Source organism: Arvicanthis niloticus, chromosome 6, assembly GCF_011762505.2.
Source record: "Arvicanthis niloticus isolate mArvNil1 chromosome 6, mArvNil1.pat.X, whole genome shotgun sequence".
In the NCBI taxonomy this organism is placed as follows: domain Eukaryota; kingdom Metazoa; phylum Chordata; class Mammalia; order Rodentia; family Muridae; genus Arvicanthis; species Arvicanthis niloticus.
Window position 1 is genome coordinate 93,764,641 of NC_047663.1, and position 17,946 is coordinate 93,782,586.

Below are 17,946 nucleotides of genomic sequence, written 5' to 3' on the forward strand. Positions count from 1 at the left end.
CTTGCAAGCCTTGTGTTTGGGAGACAGAGGCTGGAGGGTCAGAAGTTCAAGGGAAATGCCACACCAGCCTAAGTACTTAGGACCCCTGGTCAAATAATAACAAAAGACATCATGTCATGTGACTCTTCAATTTAAACAAAACGAGGTTGCATGGTGGTGGTGCACATCTTTAACCCCAACACTTGAGAGGCAGAGGCAGATGGATTCAGGGCCAACCTGGTCTAAAGAGTGAGCTTCAGCACAACCGCGGCTACACACAGAGAAACTCTATCACAAAAATCAGGTAATATGCGGATCTATCATCGGGGAGACCCTATAGTCACCGTGGTACCAGGACCTTCAGCTTGGCAAGAGCCACAGATAAAGTGAGTGAATACAAACCCACGAGAAGTAGCCACGTAAAGGGTAAGTATCCCTATTCTGTAGGCGAGGAGTGCCTGTAGTTGATACTCAATTTGCTGGAGGCTCTACAGTCAGTGATAGTGAAACCAGGAGCTGAGTCCAGTGCTTGGCTCAGATCCCTACCTTGGAATGTCATTGCCCAATCCTTCCTACTCTAGGACGTAGTTATATCAACAGAATCAGTTCAGAAGGATTAAGAAAAGAAAACCAGGGGCTGCAGAGATAAATCAGCAGTTAAGAACATTTCTTGCTTCAGTCTTTGGTCGTGGACACTTTTGTAAACTTTATTTATTTTTATTTATATGAGTACACTGTAGCTGTCTTCAGACATACCTGAAGAGTACATTAGGCCCCCATTACAGATGGTTGTGAGCCACCTTGTGGTTGCTGGGAATTAAACTCAGGACCTCTGGAAGAGCAGTCAGTGCTCTTAACCACTGAGCCATCTCTCCAACCCGGTGGTGGATACTTTTAATCCCAGCATTCAGGAGGCAAAAGCAGGTGGATCTCTGAATTTGAAGCCAGCCAGAGTAATTTCCAAAACAGCCAGGATACACGGTAAAGCCCTGTCTCAAAGAGAGAGAGAGAGAGAGAGAGAGAGAGAGAGAGAGAGAGAGAGAGAGAGAGAGATCAAAAATTAAAAAAGGAAAAAAAGAAAAAAAAACCACTTGCTGTTCTTAGAGAGGACCTGGGCTCATTTCCCAGTTCCGAGATTCACAACCATCCATAGCGCCTGCTCCAATGCCCTCTTCTAACCTTCAAGGACACCAGGCGCGAACATGGTATACACACAAACATGCAGAAAAAACCTCTACACATAAAATAAAATGAATAAGTCTTTAAAACTTTTTAAATGAAAAGGAAAGAGAAACAAAGCCTTTAAGATGGCTCAGAAGGTAAAGCTGCCAAGCCTGACAACCTGAGTTGAACCCCTGGGACCACATGGTGGAGAACTGACTCCAAGTTACCTCTGATCTCTAGGAATTCCCTGAATCTGCATCACATGCATATAATAATAATAATAATAATAATAATAATAATAATAATAATAATAATAATAAATGTAATTAATTTAAAAGGGACATCCAGGTGTATTTTCCAACACTTGGGGAGGTGAGGCAAGAGATGCTTGGGTTTAAGGCTAGCTTGAACAATCTAGCAGACCATCTCAAGGGCCAAGGGTACTGTCAGTGGTAGTACACTGTCCTAGCAAGCACATGGTCCTAGGCTTCATCTCCAGTGAAGAAGGATTGCTGACAAGAGAACTGAACTCTCACCCACTGCTGTAAGGAATGGAAAGAGTGCAGCTGTTCTGGAACACAGCTCACAGGTCTCAAGAAGTGAGACAGAGTCACCGTGTGACTGTGGTATGAAATACCCCACTCCTGGGTAGGAAATCAAAAGAACTAAAAACATATTCAACCAAGCACCTGCACACTGGTGTACCTAACAGAAGTCACCCAAATGTCTCTGGTCTGAGGGCACTTCTGCACTGACCCCACATCCTTTTTGAGCCATGGGCCTTGAGCAGCTCACCTTCCACCACTGTTCCATGGTCTGTGAAATGGAGATCTAAGTTATAACTCCTTCTTGAGCTCCTGGTGTGTAGAGGAAGCGTCCCCGACACTCAGCTAGGACTAAGTAAATCCTAGGCCTTGTGAGACATGGGGTGGAGGGGGTGGGAGATAAAGTTTGGGCTGACAAGAAAGGTGACCTTTTGAGATCCAGGAGCAAGGCTTCAGGTCAAGACTGAGTGAGGCGCTGGGTTCAGGAACTCCTCTCTTCTAGCCTCTGCCAACCTCTGTCAGTCTCCACCAGTCTCCTCCAGTCTATTAGTCCTAATGGCTAAAAGAACCCTAGACCAAGCCGGGCGGTGGTGGCGCACGCCTTTAATCCCAGCACTTGGGAGGCAGAGGCAGAGGCAGGCGGATTTCTGAGTTCGAGGTCAGCCTGGTCTACAAAGTGAGTTCCAGGACAGCCAGGACTACACAGAGAAACCCTGTCTCGAAAAACAAAAAACAAAAAACAAAAAACAAAACAAAACAAAACAAAACAAACAAACAAACAAACAAAAAACCCTAGACCAGAGAGAAGTAGAGAATTGTCACCATCTTAGAAATAGGAAGGGGTCTTCTCACCCCCAATGTGTGGCAGAGTCATTAGAGTAATGCCAGTCACCCAGCAAGTCTCAGTGAGAACCTAAGCTGGGCACCAGCCACAGAGAGGCTGCTGGGTCTGGCTGAGGGCCTGCAGGTGTGAAATCTTCAACTCAGGAGTTTGTAGAGATGTTTAAGGAAACAGGCTGCCCTCCTATCTCAGTGTTGTGTCTCTTGACTCTCCTAGGCCGTATGCCTGTCCTGTTTCCTTCCTCCCTTCCCCTTTGCTCTCTATCCAGGAAAACGGTGCTCACTGTGTACCATGTGAGCTACACACTGCCCACTTAGCACCTTTAAGCTCTGTAGTAACTCTACAAGGCATGCACTTATTTCAGACGGTGAAGAGGAGCCATTTGAGGTCATTATGCTGGGAAACAGAGAAGCTATCAAAGCCTGCCAGAGTGGACAGGTGGAATAACTCCAGTCCTTTCTGCTAGCAGGAAAGGGTGGGACTTGATGACTGTTGATGGATGTTTCCTTATCCCAGGATTGTACTTGGAATTCACACGAACTGGGGCCAAAGAGACAGCTCAGCTAATAGAATGCCAGCCTAGCATGCATGAAGCCCCAGCAATACTTAAGCCAGGTATGGAGCCTGCATCCTGGTATGTGAACGATACAGAAAGGTCTGGGGTTCAAGGTCATCCTTTATAAATATTCAGTTCAGGGCTGGTCTGGACCACATGAGAGCCCACTATATATATATATCCTGTTAACTGTAAATTATACAGTGCTATATCTAAGGCCCGTGGCTGCTATCATCATCATTCAGAGATTTAGCCTGAGCAGGAAACAGGGATACAATCTCAATGAGTCAGAAGGAACACAGGGAGCTGAGGCTGTGGAGTGCTGGAGGGTGCAGGGTCCCTGGTCAACACAGCCAGGTCTGACACCAGTCAAAAGAGCCAAGCAACTGAGGAAGGAGTATCAGTCATTCTTCTGAAGGGAAGAGGCTGGAAGGACCACATGCTCTGGGAGTCCATTTATATAAAGTGTCTAGAAGAGGCAAATTGGAAAAGCCAGAGAGAAGAGAACTTCCATGAGAAGTAACTGCTAATGGAGAAAGACTTTTTGTTCAGGGACAATAAAATGTCTTGAAATTATGCAAAAGTATGTGTTCAGGAACAGAACAGAGCAGATAGGCCTGGACACAAATGTTTGAAGTGCTAGCTGCAGCCTGCCTCCAGGGTCTTTGGCCTTGATGAGTAAAGGCTTCTAGAATTCTCATGTGCCCTGAGAAGCAGAGGAAGATCACCTGTTCTGCTCAGGAGAGGCCTCGTGGACAGGATCAGACTTGGCACTGCAACCTTAGAGGACTGTCTGTACCGATAAGGGATGTTCCGACCATTAGAGCATGCTGCCAGTGACCACTGGATGAAGTTGCCATGGTGCAAGAACAATGGGAGCTGCTTAGGTAAGTGTCTGCCTGAACTAGACAGTGAGGATGGCAGGCTAGATGTCACAGAGATGCTGGGATCACCCCCACGGCACCCTTCCACAGCCTTTCTCTGGGATGCTTGGGTTATTGTATCCTGCCCCCCTTAGTAGTCACCCCTCAAAGACACAAGAAAAGACTGTTGCTCTCAGTACTCATTCCAAAGAAGGCAGGGGGTGCCTGAAAAACCAACACAAACACCAGAGGCCTCCTGCTCCACGGTGGGTCCAAGGCCCATGCACACTGGTCCCACAACAACTCATTATTAGCAGGGTTAGGCTGTCAGGTTCTCTCTCCCAGTATTATTAATATAGTGGGTAGGATCACTCTCTGTGGTTTGAAACTGTCCTGTGCACTGGAAGTACCACCTTCTTACAGTCACTGAAAACATCTCCAGATACTGCCAGGCGCCCACCAACCCAGGTGAGGACTGCTGGATTAGGAAACCTGGGCTCCAGGCTGGGAACGGGTGGGAGACACATGCCTCTAAGCCCAGGACTGGAGAGGCAGAAGGATTATCTTAACTTCAAGGTCAGGTTGGTCTACAACGGAGGGAACGAAAGGAAAAAAAAAAAAATAGAGAGAAACTGTCAGGTGGTGGCATACACTTTTAAAGATGGGCAGATCTGTGCGAGTTTAAGGCCACCCTGGCTTACAAAGCAAGTTCCAGGACAGCCAAGGCTACACAGAGAAGCCTTGGAGGGAGGGAGGGAGGGAGGGAGAGAGGGAAGGAGGGAAAGAGGGAGGGAGGGAGGGAGGAAGATTAAGCTTCCATAACAGCCTCAGCCATGTGGTATCTTTTCCAGACTGTAGCCCACAGTCTATCACCAGCCCAACCAGCCTCAGTACTTCCCACACCAGCTCCCCCTAGTAGGTTTCTTCCAAATTGCAGGCCCCTTTTGAGCCCCCAGATTCCTCTCCTCCCTGGAAAACTGTCTTTGTTGGTCCCTGTCTGGTTGAGACCCTGGTTTTCTTTTTTCTTTTTTTTTTTTTCTTTTTTTTTTTGATTTTTTGAGACAGGGTTTCTCTGTGTAGTCCTGGCTGTCCTGGAACTCACTTTGTAGACCAGGCTGGCCTTGAACTCAGAAATCTGCCTGCCTCTGCCTCCCAAGTGCTGGGATTAAAGGCGTGCGGCACCACCGCCCGGCTGAGACCCTGGTTCTTAAAGAATGACTCTGGCACCCAGCTTCAAAGGAGAAAAGAATGGCATTAACTTTTTGTTTTTAAGGTGGTTCTAAATTCCCTCCCTACCCTTCTCTTCCACAACCAAAGTATGCCTGTTGTATATCATACAAATTAAAATTATTTCACATTGAACTTGGATTTGGCGGTGGTGTAATGTTGCTTAAGGGTGTTGGTTGTCGAGACTTAGGGTTGAAGCTGTTGTCAGAAGGGTAATGAGCACCTTGGACTGGGTTGTCGCCCTTCCCAGAGGCTGTGAAGTACTTGTAGCGTTCTTCAGTCTCCATTCCCATCCGCCACAGCTCTGGATGTAGCATGTCAGCCTAGGTGGCTGATCGCTCAAGACAATGTTGGCTTTAGGTCCCTGTAGTGTACTCCTTAAGGCCTGAGAACTCTATTGAGAGGGAGCCGTCACAAGTAAGGACACCCCTGACTTCTAGTGCCTGCACCAGGCTGGTTAGCCTCTGGACTTGATTCCCTGTCAACACAGTTCCATCCAAGTCCAGTCTGCAGCCTGAGTGCCTAGGCAGAGGGAGAACTTTCCCCTAAGGCCCTAGAAGTCGAGCTTTCCCAAACTTGTGAATGACTGCTGCTTGATCCTGTTAGGGTTTGAAGAAGTGATAGCCCAGACTCAAATAGTATGCAAAAGCACCGGGCATTTATTCAGCTGAGTCTCCTGCTTGCTGCAGTTGGGAATGGAGACCTCTGGTGGACTCAAAGGCTCAGCTCTGATTGTTAGTTAGGGGAGGGGTACTGCCCTTTTAACTGGATTGGTTAGTTCTATCTCCAGGGGTCTGACTGGTTCTACAATTAGCTCTGGAGATTGGGGGGCGGGGGGTGTTACTCATTCTAGCTACCTATTCTTACTTCAGGTCAGATGACAAGGCGTCCTCGGATTGGCTGCCTGAGGGTTGGCTGACCATGGGTTCTTGGATCCTGGTTCTCATTTCTGGGAAACAGATACTTAGGCCTAGTCTCCCAAACTGCCAGTTTGCAGCCTGTCATGGAGTCAGCCTGGCTGTGGTGAACTTAGTCCTCTCAATCTCAGGGCATATCCCTGGCATGAGAGGCAGCAGGTGGGGTTACTGACCATAGAAAAGCTTCCAGTGCAGTGTCACGGAACAGACCCTCAGCTAGAACAGAACCCTGCTTCCATTTTGAGCCTTCACTCATGGAGCAGCCCAAAGATTCTGCCATCTTTTCCACGTGTTGTTGCTGTTGTTGTTGCTGTTGTTGGAGGAGGACGTATTGTAGTTTATTTTTTAGACAAGGTCTCACATAGCCAAGGCTGGCTTCAAACTTTCTCTGCAGCAGAGAATGAGCTTAGCGTCCTGATCTTCCTGCCTCTGGATACTGGGATTTTAGGTGTGGACCTACCTGGCAGTTAGCTGTGTTTGTCGGGAGAGGTTATTCCTGCTTGAGGAGTTTGGTCCCCAAGTGGCTCTAAAGGAGACAGGAGAGAGGACACAGAAATAGACAGTGAGGTCTACATATAACACAGGTCTCTCTGAAGAACAGTTTCTAATCACAAGTACATGAGGCCTTAAAAACCCATCTCAAGCTGGGCAGTGGTGGCGCACACCTTTAATCCCAGCACTTGGGAGGCAGAGGCAGGTGGATTTCTGAGTTCGAGGCCAGCCTGGTCTACAGAGTGAGTTCCAGGACAGCCAGAGCTACACAGAGAAACCCTGTCTCAAAAACAAACAAACAAACAAAAAAAACCAAAACAACAACAAAAAAAAAACAACAAAAAAACAAAAAACAAAAAAACCAAAACATCTCAAGGCTGACGATCGATGGTGGTGCACACATTTAATCCCAGCACTAAGGAGGCAGAGTCAGGTTTGTCTCTGTGAGTTCAGGTCCAGCCTGGTCTACAGAGTGAGCTCCAGGGCAGCCAGATCTACATAGAGAAACCCTGTCATCATCATCGTCATCATCATTGCAGTGGTATTTTACTACTTTATTAAGATATTTTACATAAGCATAAAATTCATGTGTTGAAAGTGTATGGAATTCAGTTACAACTGAAGATGGGAGTAGTTAGGGTATTTTTGTATTCCATATTCTAAAAAGGCATCTGTGCACATGCTATGATAGCTTAGTAGATAAACATAGTTACTGGTTTGCTTGTCCTGAGTTAATTCCCCAGTATAGATGGGGCCTAGAGGAACACAGGGTTGACACTAGCAGACACTAACTAGACTTAGTTTCCAGAAAGTGAGAGTTCAAGGAATGGTAACAGACACACAGGCATTACTGATTCGATGACCACAGGCAGAGCGCCTGCCTTTGTCCCTCCTTATACAGCCTGCTGGCTAGAGCTGAGGCGGAAGGCAGCATACTGAGGGTGTTAAATCACTGTCTTCTGGGATCAGCAACTCTCCGAACACAGCCCAACTTACAGGTTCAATTCTTGTCTCTGTTCATTGGCATTTGCGGCTGCAAGCAATGCCAGCCCCATCATTCCAATACTGATTGCACTTTAGTGCTTTCACAGAGTGGTGTGACTCTTGCCATCTAATTTTAGGACATTATCAAGAGTCTCGGAAGAGATTCCTTAATGACTTGTAGTCCATGCTCAACTCTTGCCCTCTTGAGCTCCCAGAATTTCATTGTATCATAAGGTTTCCCAGGTTAACCTCTGTGAAGCATTTACCAGTACCTTGTTATTTTATTGCCAAGCGATACTGTGTTTCTATGTATATGCTACATTTGATTTCTCAGCTAATAGAGATTTGGGTTCTTGTCATTTTGGGCTGTTATGAACATTGATGCACAGGTTTCTGTGGGTTCTTTAAAAAGAATTATTTAGCCAGGTGTGGTGGTGTACACCTTTTTTTCTGAATACTCGGCAGCAGAGGCATATCTCTATGTGTTTAAGAACAGCCTGTCTACATATTGAGTTCCAGGGCAGCCAGGGTCACAAATTTCAAAAAAAAAAAAAAATCTTACTTTTCTTTTTGTTTTTGTTTATAGTTATGTTGTACCCATTTGTGTCTATGTAGGAGTGTGTGCATATGTGTGCATTTGCCTTTGGAGGCCGGAAGAAGGCGCTGGAGCCTTTGGAGATCCAGTTATAAGGGTGCTAGGAATTGAACTCAGTCCATCAAGAAAGTTTGAAGTGCTCTTAACTGTTCAGCCATCTCTCTAGGCCTGTTCCCACTTTTCTTTTCTTTCTTTCTTTCTTTTTTTTTTTTTTTTCTTTTTTTTAGACAAGACCTTAAACTGGCCTCAAGGCCCCTAGGTTCAAAGGTGATCCTTCTGCCTCAGCCTTCCAAGTAGCTGGGACTACAAACCACCAAACAAGACAACTTTTACATTTGAACATCTAATTAGCCTAGCACCATTTGTTAAAACAAATGATTCTTTCTCTCAGTGGATCATCTTGATACCTTGATGCTTTTGTTAAAAATTGGCCAAGGGCTCAGCCATTAAGAGCACTGGCTGTTACACCAGAGGACCGAGGCTCAATCCCCAGCATACACAGGGAGGCCACAACCATCTGTAACTCAAGTCCCTGGGAACCTGATGTTCTCTTCTGGCCTTTGAGGGGGCATCCTGTGCACATGTGGAACACAGACATAAATGCAGACAAAAGACTCGTACACATAAAATAAATAAAATTTTACAAATTAGTTAAATGTGAACCTGTCAGTCTGTCTCCAGACTGTCAGGCTGTCAGCTTTATTTTGCTGATCTGTACATCTGTCCTCACGCCAACGCCATGCTTCTTTTCTTTTGCTATATCGGAGACAGAAGCCAGGACTTTGTGGATACTGGATAGTGCTCTGACCTGGACCTCTGGTCCCAGCTCTGCCACACTGTGCTGACTCTTGTCTTGTCATCAAGAGGACTCTTGATATTTGAAATCTGAAAAATGAGGTCTCCTACATTGCTCTTTAAAATTGCTTTGGCTGTTCTGGAGCCATAAGATTCTATGAGAACTGCAAGTTTGTCAACCTTTGTGAACTTACCCGATAGGGATCGGGTTAGATTAGAATGGGCTGGGAGACGAATTTGGAGAGTGTGGCCATCTTAACAGTACAGTCGGGGGTTCAGTGGTTAAGAGCACTGGCTGCCTTTCCTGAGGACCAGGATCCATTTTCAGCATCCATGAAGCAGCTCACAATTATATAATTCCAGACCCAAGGGACCTAGACTTCTAAGGTACCAGGCAGTCACATGATACACAGATAAACCTACAGGCAAACACCTATTATACATATAAAAATAGGTAAAAATGTAAACACTTTTGCTACTTTTGCATCATGTACATGGATGAAATTGTTAAAGGGTAAATAAAATTACTTTAAGACAGAAACACGAGGAGAGGATATTTTCTAATTATTTAGAGAATTCTTTATTGACCTAACTAACCAGGACACGGATGGAACCCAAGCCTCTGGTGAAGGGAAAAGTGTCGGCTCAGGACCTCCAAGGCACAGAGGAGAGTCATTTGTTCCAGAGGGACAGAGGGCAGGGAATAAGAGATGCAGACAGGAGATAGAGGATGAGAGAGGAAAACTGGGGAGAAGGGGGAGGTATTTATCCTGGAGGACAAAAGACTGACTCTAGATTAAAAGGAGACAGATATGACCCATAGGCAAATAGTGGTTTATAATGGGAAAAAGGGAAAACTGTGTTAGGATGAGGTGATTAATTTTAATTGGGCATGCTAATTAGGGCAGCTAAAGGGGCCCTTTGATTACTGGACTTCTTGGTAATCAGCCTCAGGAGGGGGAAGTGGTCAAATAAGGGGATAGCCACCTTGGTGGCTAGCTTTAGGAGTGTAAGCAGAGGGAACTGAGCAAAGCAGAGGAAATGGGGAAGAAGGGCAAGACCTGCCAGAGCCGCAGGCAGGCTGGGCAGCGGGCTGGGCTGGCCAGAGTCCCTCCATTCAGGCCATTTCTCTGATCTTGTTTTGTTGTTCTGTTCAAGACTAGCCTTGAACTAGCTAGAGCATAAGATAACCTTGAACTTTCAGCGTGCTCGTCTCTGCCTCACAAGTGCTGAGATTACAGGTGTGTCACCTCACTCAGGCCTACAGGCCTGCATCTGTTTCCTTGAATTTCCTCCTCAGAATTGTATCCTTCTTTATTGCTGTGAAGTGAGATGACTTTCTTCATTTTTGGGAAGCCTGGGAATACAATTGCTTTTTGCAAAATGATATTGTACCTATTCGGCACACCTGCTGAACTAATTTATTGGTTCTAAACATCAATTTCTCAGAACTTTCTTTTTAAATTTTTTTTTTAAGATTTCTTAACCTTTCTGCGTGTATTTTGCCTGCATTTGTGTATGTGCACCACATGCTTGTGTGGTGTCAGTAGAGTCAGGAGAGTGTCCCCGGGAGTGGAGTTAAAGACAGTTGTGAACCGCCATAATGGAGATCCCCTGCAAGAGCAACAAGTGCCCTTATAAGCACTGAGATACTTCTCCAGCCCCCTTAACACTTCCTAGAAGGAAGATAATGTCACGGGCAAACGCACTTAGTCTAACTTCCTTCTCAATCAAATGCTTTTTATTCCTTTCTGTGGCCTAATCATGCTGGCCAGATGCATGGGGTGAAATGGTAACTGCGGGTTGGCTTGGCTGCCTGTTGTCTTGCTTCTGCTGGAGGCCGGGCTTTGCATGGTTGTAGGGTTGTGGGGTCCTGTGTCCGCTCCACCACAGGGTTCCAGGACGCAGGACACAGGAAGTTTGACTGTGCTTACTCGATGCTGTCACTAGGCAAGTGTTGGGCTGTAGAGAAGCAGGATACTGCTCCCGGGGTTGGGAAGCACAGTCTGAAGTGCAGGGATAGCTGGAGCTGGTTCTAGGATCGCGGTCCTGTGATGAGGCTGGGGGTTGTCTGGTTCTCAGGCTCTTGGACACCCAGGCGCTGCTGGGGGCCCTTGGGCTGGATCTAGACCGGGGCTAGGGGGCGGGGGTGGGGGGAAAGGAGAGCTCTGGCTGGTCCTGCGGGGAGCGTCCTCGGCTTGTCAGCTGGCGGTTGGCTTGGGCTTGGTGGCAGCTGTGGCTGGAAGCACAGAGAGGCCTTCTACGGGAAATTAGACAGTGGCAGCGGCTCTTAGGCGAAGGCCTTCCCCATGGTTTGCCATAACAAATCCTGATGAAATGAGGCAGTCCATGGTTTTAAGGCATTTATTGTCATGGCAAAAAGTGGATGAGTAAAAACCATCCCCCACTTCTCAGGGTGGACCTGAGGTTAAATACCTTTTGCAGGGAGGAGTGTCTGTGAAGGAAAGCTTATTGGCTAAGCCCTTCAGGCCTTTAGGTACCTCATCAAAATGGAGATCTGTCTTGAGTCTACATGGTCACGTCCTCTACCTGTGGAAGGGCTTGGAGTGTTACCCTTGCATGACTGAAGGCCACAAATCTATGGGGAGCTGCAGCTAGTGACAGGGGCCTGGTCCCTTCAGGGTCACCGGGGTTTGGAGCATCATCTTAACCAGAACAAGGCTACCTTTCACGGTCGCACATGGTGAGTGCTCGGGTGCTGAGATTTAGGTCTTTTGGCACTGGGCTCTATCTAGCTGAGGAAGTCTAACTATCACATGTTTTTACCATGAAAGTCAGTTGGGTTTTAATAAATGGTTTTTTGTGTGTGTGTGTGTGACTCAACTGAGATGACACACTGTTGCTCTGTTCTGTTTGTTTGGCTGGTTGGTTTGCTATTATTCCAGACAGGATCTCATTACACAGCCTTGGCTGGCCCGGAACTCACTGTGTAGACCAGGCTGGCCTCAAACTCATAGATACCTGCCTACTTCTCTCTGCCTCCCCAAGTTCTGGAGCTAAAGGCACAAGCCACCACACTCAGCTTTCACTGCTTTTTGATAGATAGGATCTTTTTTTTTTTAAACTGGTGTTATATTAAGTGACTTTTAGATAAGGAATTGATTGAACCACTGAAATTAATCCAACTTGGCCATGACACACAGTTCTCATGCCTTACGTGATTTAGTTACTTAACATTTCATTGGGGATTTTTTGTTTGTTTGTTAAGACAGGGACTCTTTATGTTTGCATACATCACCATGACTGGGAGCTAGCTAGTTTTGAGACAGTCTTGCGTAGCCCAGGCTGGCCTCAAACTTGATATGTACCTGAGAATGACCTCTTGCTCTGTTTGCCTCTACCTCCTGAGGGTTATGGTCATGAACCATCATTACCAGCTGTTCCAGTGTCTTAAGATGGAAGATTAAGCCATTGCATTGAGAGATTTTGTTGAGTGACATAGTCACTGGCAGCTCCAACAAACGCCTCTGTGCCCACCGTTCCTGCCTCTAGTGCTGATACGTTGCTTTTGCTTGGTACTGGTACAGCCCTTCTAGATTTCTCTAGGTCAAGGCTTTGAGAGAATATCTTTTTCTTCTATTTTCAACTTATTTATGACTTTCAGCTTGAAATATGTCTCGTGCCTGGAAATGTAGCATTCCTGATGCTGAGGCAAAGGGGTTCAAGTCTCAGGCCAGCCTGGGATGCGTGACAAACAAATGAATGTGTCTCAGATACATAAGTAATGGCTGTGGTGCTCCTGGGCTGATGAGATGCCCCAGTTGGCAATGTGTTTGTCACACAGGCATAAGGATCTAAGTTCTACCTCCATTAACCACATAAAAAGCCAGGCGTGTGGTTTCTGCCTGGAATTCCAGCACTGGAAATGCAGAATCCACAGGAAACCTGAGACTGCTGGCCACTCGCCCTACACTAATCAATGATCCTCAGAGTCCACTGAAAGGCCCTGGTTCAAAAAATGAGGTGGATGGTGACTGATAACAACACCCAGGGTGACCTCTGGGGTACACACACACACACACACACACAGATGTACCTAGATGTACCTACACACACACACACACACACACACACACACACAAACACGCATGTGTACATACGCACTAGAAAGTGCCCTTTATCTAGCATGTAGCTGGATTTTTTTTTTCCAAGACAGGGTTTCTCTGTGTAGTCTTGGCTGTCCTGGAACTTGCTCTGTAGACCAGGCTGGCCTCAAACTCACAGAGATCTGCCTGCATCTGCCTCCCAAGTCCTGAGGTTAAAGGCGACTGCCCCACGCCTGGCACACACACTGTATCTCATTGTTACCCATTCTGACACTCTTTACCTTTTTACCAGGAAGTGTCATCCTTAAAATGAATATAACTATAATGTATGTAAATTATATATTTGCTCTTAGTGTAATTGTAGAGATGTACTGGCTTGTGCCATTTTGTTATGAGTGAAATGGTTAATCACATCTCAGGTTGGTTAAACACATGACCATGTTTCCAGTCCTACTTACTTTATAGCTGAAGAATAGCTGAAGAATCAAAACCTAGCAAGTCACAGAAGATCACCAGTCACTGTGAGCTGAGCTATGACCCCAGCATCACAGGCATGAGCCTCTACCCCAGAGGTTACCCTGCAGGCCCTGTGACTTCCTCTCTCACCAGCCAGAGTCAGTCTCTACATGCAACCAGAAGGATCTTTGAAAAATATGAATCCACAGGTCTGGGGCAACATAAGCAGGAGAAATCTAGGTCAGTGTAGGCTGCATAGTAAGTTCTGGGCCAGCCTGGGCTAGGCAGTGAGACTCTGCCTCAAAAAGCCAGTTAGTCGGTAATTTTAAATTAAAATAAATAAATATGGAAGTCTAGTCCCATTTCCCCTGCTCTGAGTCTCTAAGGCCTTTCACATGAGGACTACTTATACTGCCTCTCTGGAGCCTTCATGTCCAATATTCATCACACACACACACACACACACACACACACACACACACACACATAGACACACACAGAGAGACACAGAGAGAGACACACACAGAAAAATACACACACAGACACACAGAGACATACACAGAGAGACACATACACACAGACATGCACACACAGACACATACAGAGACAAGGGGGCGGGGGAGAGTGAAAGATGCTCAAGATAACTATATTATGTGCCTTTTTTACCCAGGCTGCTTGGGGATCACAGCGCTGTTCTCAGTTCCCTTTGCTGGTCTCTGGGTATATCCATTTTAGGACTTTCAAGAACCAAGAGGATCCCTTAGGTGGCTGTCACCAAAAGCTTCTAATGTGACTTATTCTTTTTACACCAAATTTCATGGCTTCCTCCCTTTTCTCCCCGTCCAGTTTACCAAGACTCTGCAGGATCTGCTCAGTGACCTTCATGCACTCAAGAGCACTGTGGAGACTGTTCAGAAGGATGTGGACACGATTAAGTTTATATTTGAAAAGGTGCTCGTCCCTCTACCTTCACTCAAGCAGAAAGGGAGGAGACAGGGTTAAGTCACCCTAGCAAAGCATTTGCCTTGCCCCCCTGAACTTTCTGTGACCCCCTCTCCACAGTCCTGCTCTGCTGTGCTAAGCCTCAGGCATCAGGAACAGAAACCCACTTTATCTTGACTTAGGAAAAATAATAGAATCTATTGTTTTTTACTTTCTAAATTGCATAAAATGCATGGGGGTGGGGTGAGGGCTGGATGGGTATGGGTGGGTGGTGTATCTGTTTTAATGTTTTGTGTATGGGTGTTTTGCCCACTTGCATGTGTCTGGTACATGCAGAGTTCAGAAAAAGGTGTCAGATCCCTAGAACTGGAGTGACAGATGGTTGGGAGCCATTGTGTAAATGTTGGGAGTTCAGGGTTACCTGAGTATTGGGTAACTGCAGAGTTCAGGTTCACCGTTTTCCTTTCACTGGAAGCACTATCCACTCTAAAAAGCAGGTTAGACCTAGCACAGGCACAGAAGCTCCTACTATTCCATGTCATCAGCTTAAGGACATCCCAGCCTGCCATGGAGCGACACAGAATCCCTGAAGCAAGAGGCAACAGCCTCCAGACCACAGCAAATGAAGTCGAACTAGGGTCGGGAGCCAGCTCTTTACCTGCAAGCTCCAAAGTGTTGCAGCTGGGCCATTTGCCCCAAAGAGAGTGATCTAATGTAACATTTGACCTTTGGGCTAATCTGGGGTTGGGTCAGAACCACGAGATGCTAAAAAGAACACCTTAGGGCAAGTATGTCTGAGAAATAATTCCTCCTTGGCTCATCTCTTGCAGATTCATTGTCCTCAATGTCAATCTGCTCTATAACAGGGTACCCTGTAGCCCAGCCTGGCCTCCAGTAGTAGAGACTGGCTTAGATCTCAGTCTCCCACTCCACGTCACAGCAAGCATTGCCACTCCTGGTTTTATGCAACACTGGGAATCAAGCTGAGGGCTTTGGATATGTTTGGCCAGCATATTACCAGCTACACTGCTATCTCTCCTCTCTGCAAGTCTGTTTTTCCCCTACAACATAACATTTTTATTGATTCTCCGTGAACTTCATGCCATGCACCCCACTCACGCTAACTTCCCAGTCCTTTCCCAGTCCTTCCATGTCTGCTCTGCCACCCTTGCCCCTCTTGAAGATTCTTTTTTAAAAAAAAAAAAGATTTTTTTAATGTATTTTATGTATGTGAATACTTTGTTGCTGTCTTTAGACACACCAGAAGAGGGCATCAGATCCCATTATAGATGGTTGTGAGCCACCTTGTGGTTGCCAGGAATTGAACTCAGGACCTTTGGAAGAGCAGCCAGTGCTCTTAGCAGCTGAGCCATCTCTCCAGCCTCTTCCTACCACCCCACCCGCGGGTTCTTAATGATCTACCTATTCAGCCTCCTGAAAAATTCAAAGATTGTTAAATACTTTGTAGCCCAACAGTTCCCAAACTTTTTTTTTTTTTTTTTTAATTTATGGTAAATTCCATCCTTAGGTTCCAAACTCAGTTAGCTAATATGGTGAGAAGCAGCCAGGCTGGGACCAGAACCCGAACCCCAGCCTCAGGTTTACTTTCTTGGACAGGTAAACCCACAAAAAGTGGAACTTCTTGGCGACGATTTGAAAATACAGAACCGGAAGTTGGGTGCCCTGCAGCGGGAAGTGGTAAGATCTTTGGATTCCAGTCTCTTGCCCTGTGCACTAGGGGCTACAATGAGTTTGGAGCACTTTCTGGAAAGGGTTTCAGTGAGCAGGCAAGTCCCCCAGAGCAGATGTGGCAGCCATACACATGCTATCCCATCCCCCACCCTGCCCTACCCTGTCACCACTCACTTTCTCCATCCCACTACACAGGTTACCCTCCAGAATAAGGTTCGTGCTGTCCCCCAACCTGAGGAGTTGGTGCTCTGGAGTGGCCTCCACGAGGCCATGTTCAATCTGGTGAGTGGAAAAGGAAGACGGGGATAAAGGGGAAATGGGAACAGACCAACCAGCTCAGCTCCTTCCCATGCAGGATCAGCAAAAGTCGGAAGCGGAGCCGTCCAGTGTATGGCCAAGCATGACCTCTATTCCAGAGTCTCCTTTGGAACAGCCTGAGGATGCTGGCCTCATTCATGTCCCCATCCCCAGTGCCACCGCTATGCCTACCATGATGCAGCTTGGAACCACAGCCGCTCTCAGGGACGAGGAGCTCGCTCGGGCTGTTGAACTTGCCGATTCTCAGGGGTTAGAGCAGGCTCAGGCCTCTGTGTCTCAGACACAGAGTATGAGACAGCCTGTCCCTGTCCCTGTCCCTGTCCCTGCCCCTGGATTCATGCCTGGGCCTGGATTCATGCCTGGGCCTGGTTTCATGCCAGTCCATGGGCCTAGACCTGGAATGGTTCCTCCAGGTGCATGGACCTTACCACCTAGAGGCTGGCCTAGGGCTTGGCCTATGTGGGAAATGGGTCCCTACCAGCCTGGCGTAGGGCCATTTCGCCCTATGGGCCAGATGGCCCGTGCTCGTTTCACAACCGTAGACACTGGAATACCGTGGACTCAGCCACTGCCGCAAGAGATCCACCGGCTCCAAGATGTTGAAGAAAAAGGAGATGAATATGAGGAATACTTTATGGAAGGCTATCAGGAAGAGATGCCTGTAGATGGGGCTCCCCAGGAAGAGATCGATATGTATGCGGCTCTCGAGGAAGAGATCCCTACTGAAGGGGCTCCCCAGGAAGAGACTACAGAAGGGGCTCCCAGGAGAAGAGGTCCTCGGGAGAGGATTTCCAAGGAAAAGGTTTTCAAGTACAGAGCCCCCAAGGAGAGGGCTTCCCATCACAAAGCTCCCAAGGATGAGACTCCCCAAGACATAGTCACCACAGATGAGGTTCCTCAAGTCAAAACCCTCAAAAAGGTGATCCACAAAGACAGACCCCAGAAGGACAAGGCCCCGGAACCACGCCGTAAGGGCCCTCCGGCTGCCTTGAAGAAGTTGAGGTCTGCTGTTGCCATAGCTGCAGCAGCCGCTGCCGCCTACGCAGCCGCAGCAAACACAGCTGCCCAGGCAGCCAAAGATGCTGTCAAGGCCGTCCAGGATGTCCCTGCAAGCCAACTGGCTTCCAAAGCAGCACTCATTGCATCATCAGGGCCTTTGGGTGCCTTTGCAGATTTCCTGGGTGCAGGATTTGGCCGTGGAGCCACCACTGGTATATCCTTTGGCGAGGATGAGATGGAAGAGCTTCCTGAAGAGTTTGCAGCACCCTTTAACCCCTTCACACCCAAACCAGTTCTGTCCCAGGCCATGTTGAATGCCATGCAGGCTACGAGTCCTGAAGAAAAGAAAAAGGCTGTGCAGTACTCCATGAGTCACATTGCTCAGATGCCTACTAGACATGACTCTCTGAAAGAAGAGTTTGCCAATCTGTCAACCAACTTAAACCAGCGCTTAAATTACCTAGGTAGGCCTGGCCAATCAGGGGAGGGCAGCAGAGGCTTCGATCCTCCCTGC

At 47.2% G+C, this 17,946-nt stretch overlaps 1 protein-coding gene and 1 long non-coding RNA gene across 2 annotated transcripts in view; one reads left to right on the plus strand and one right to left on the minus strand.

Moving 5' to 3' along the window:
* Positions 1-17,946, plus strand: part of C6H16orf96 (chromosome 6 C16orf96 homolog) — a 33,758-nt gene that overhangs the window by 1,860 nt on the left and 13,952 nt on the right. The window contains exons 2-5 of the mRNA XM_034507028.2: positions 14,328-14,432; positions 16,041-16,121; positions 16,311-16,397; positions 16,471-17,896. Of these exons, the coding sequence (XP_034362919.1) occupies positions 14,328-14,432; positions 16,041-16,121; positions 16,311-16,397; positions 16,471-17,896 (1,699 nt within the window). The remainder of the gene's footprint in view (positions 1-14,327; positions 14,433-16,040; positions 16,122-16,310; positions 16,398-16,470; positions 17,897-17,946) is intronic.
* Positions 832-16,741, minus strand: LOC143442876 (uncharacterized). Its single transcript, XR_013111458.1, has 3 exons — positions 16,605-16,741; positions 6,553-6,618; positions 832-968 (listed from the first exon to the last, which is right to left on the minus strand). It is a non-coding gene; the product is annotated as an uncharacterized LOC143442876 (long non-coding RNA).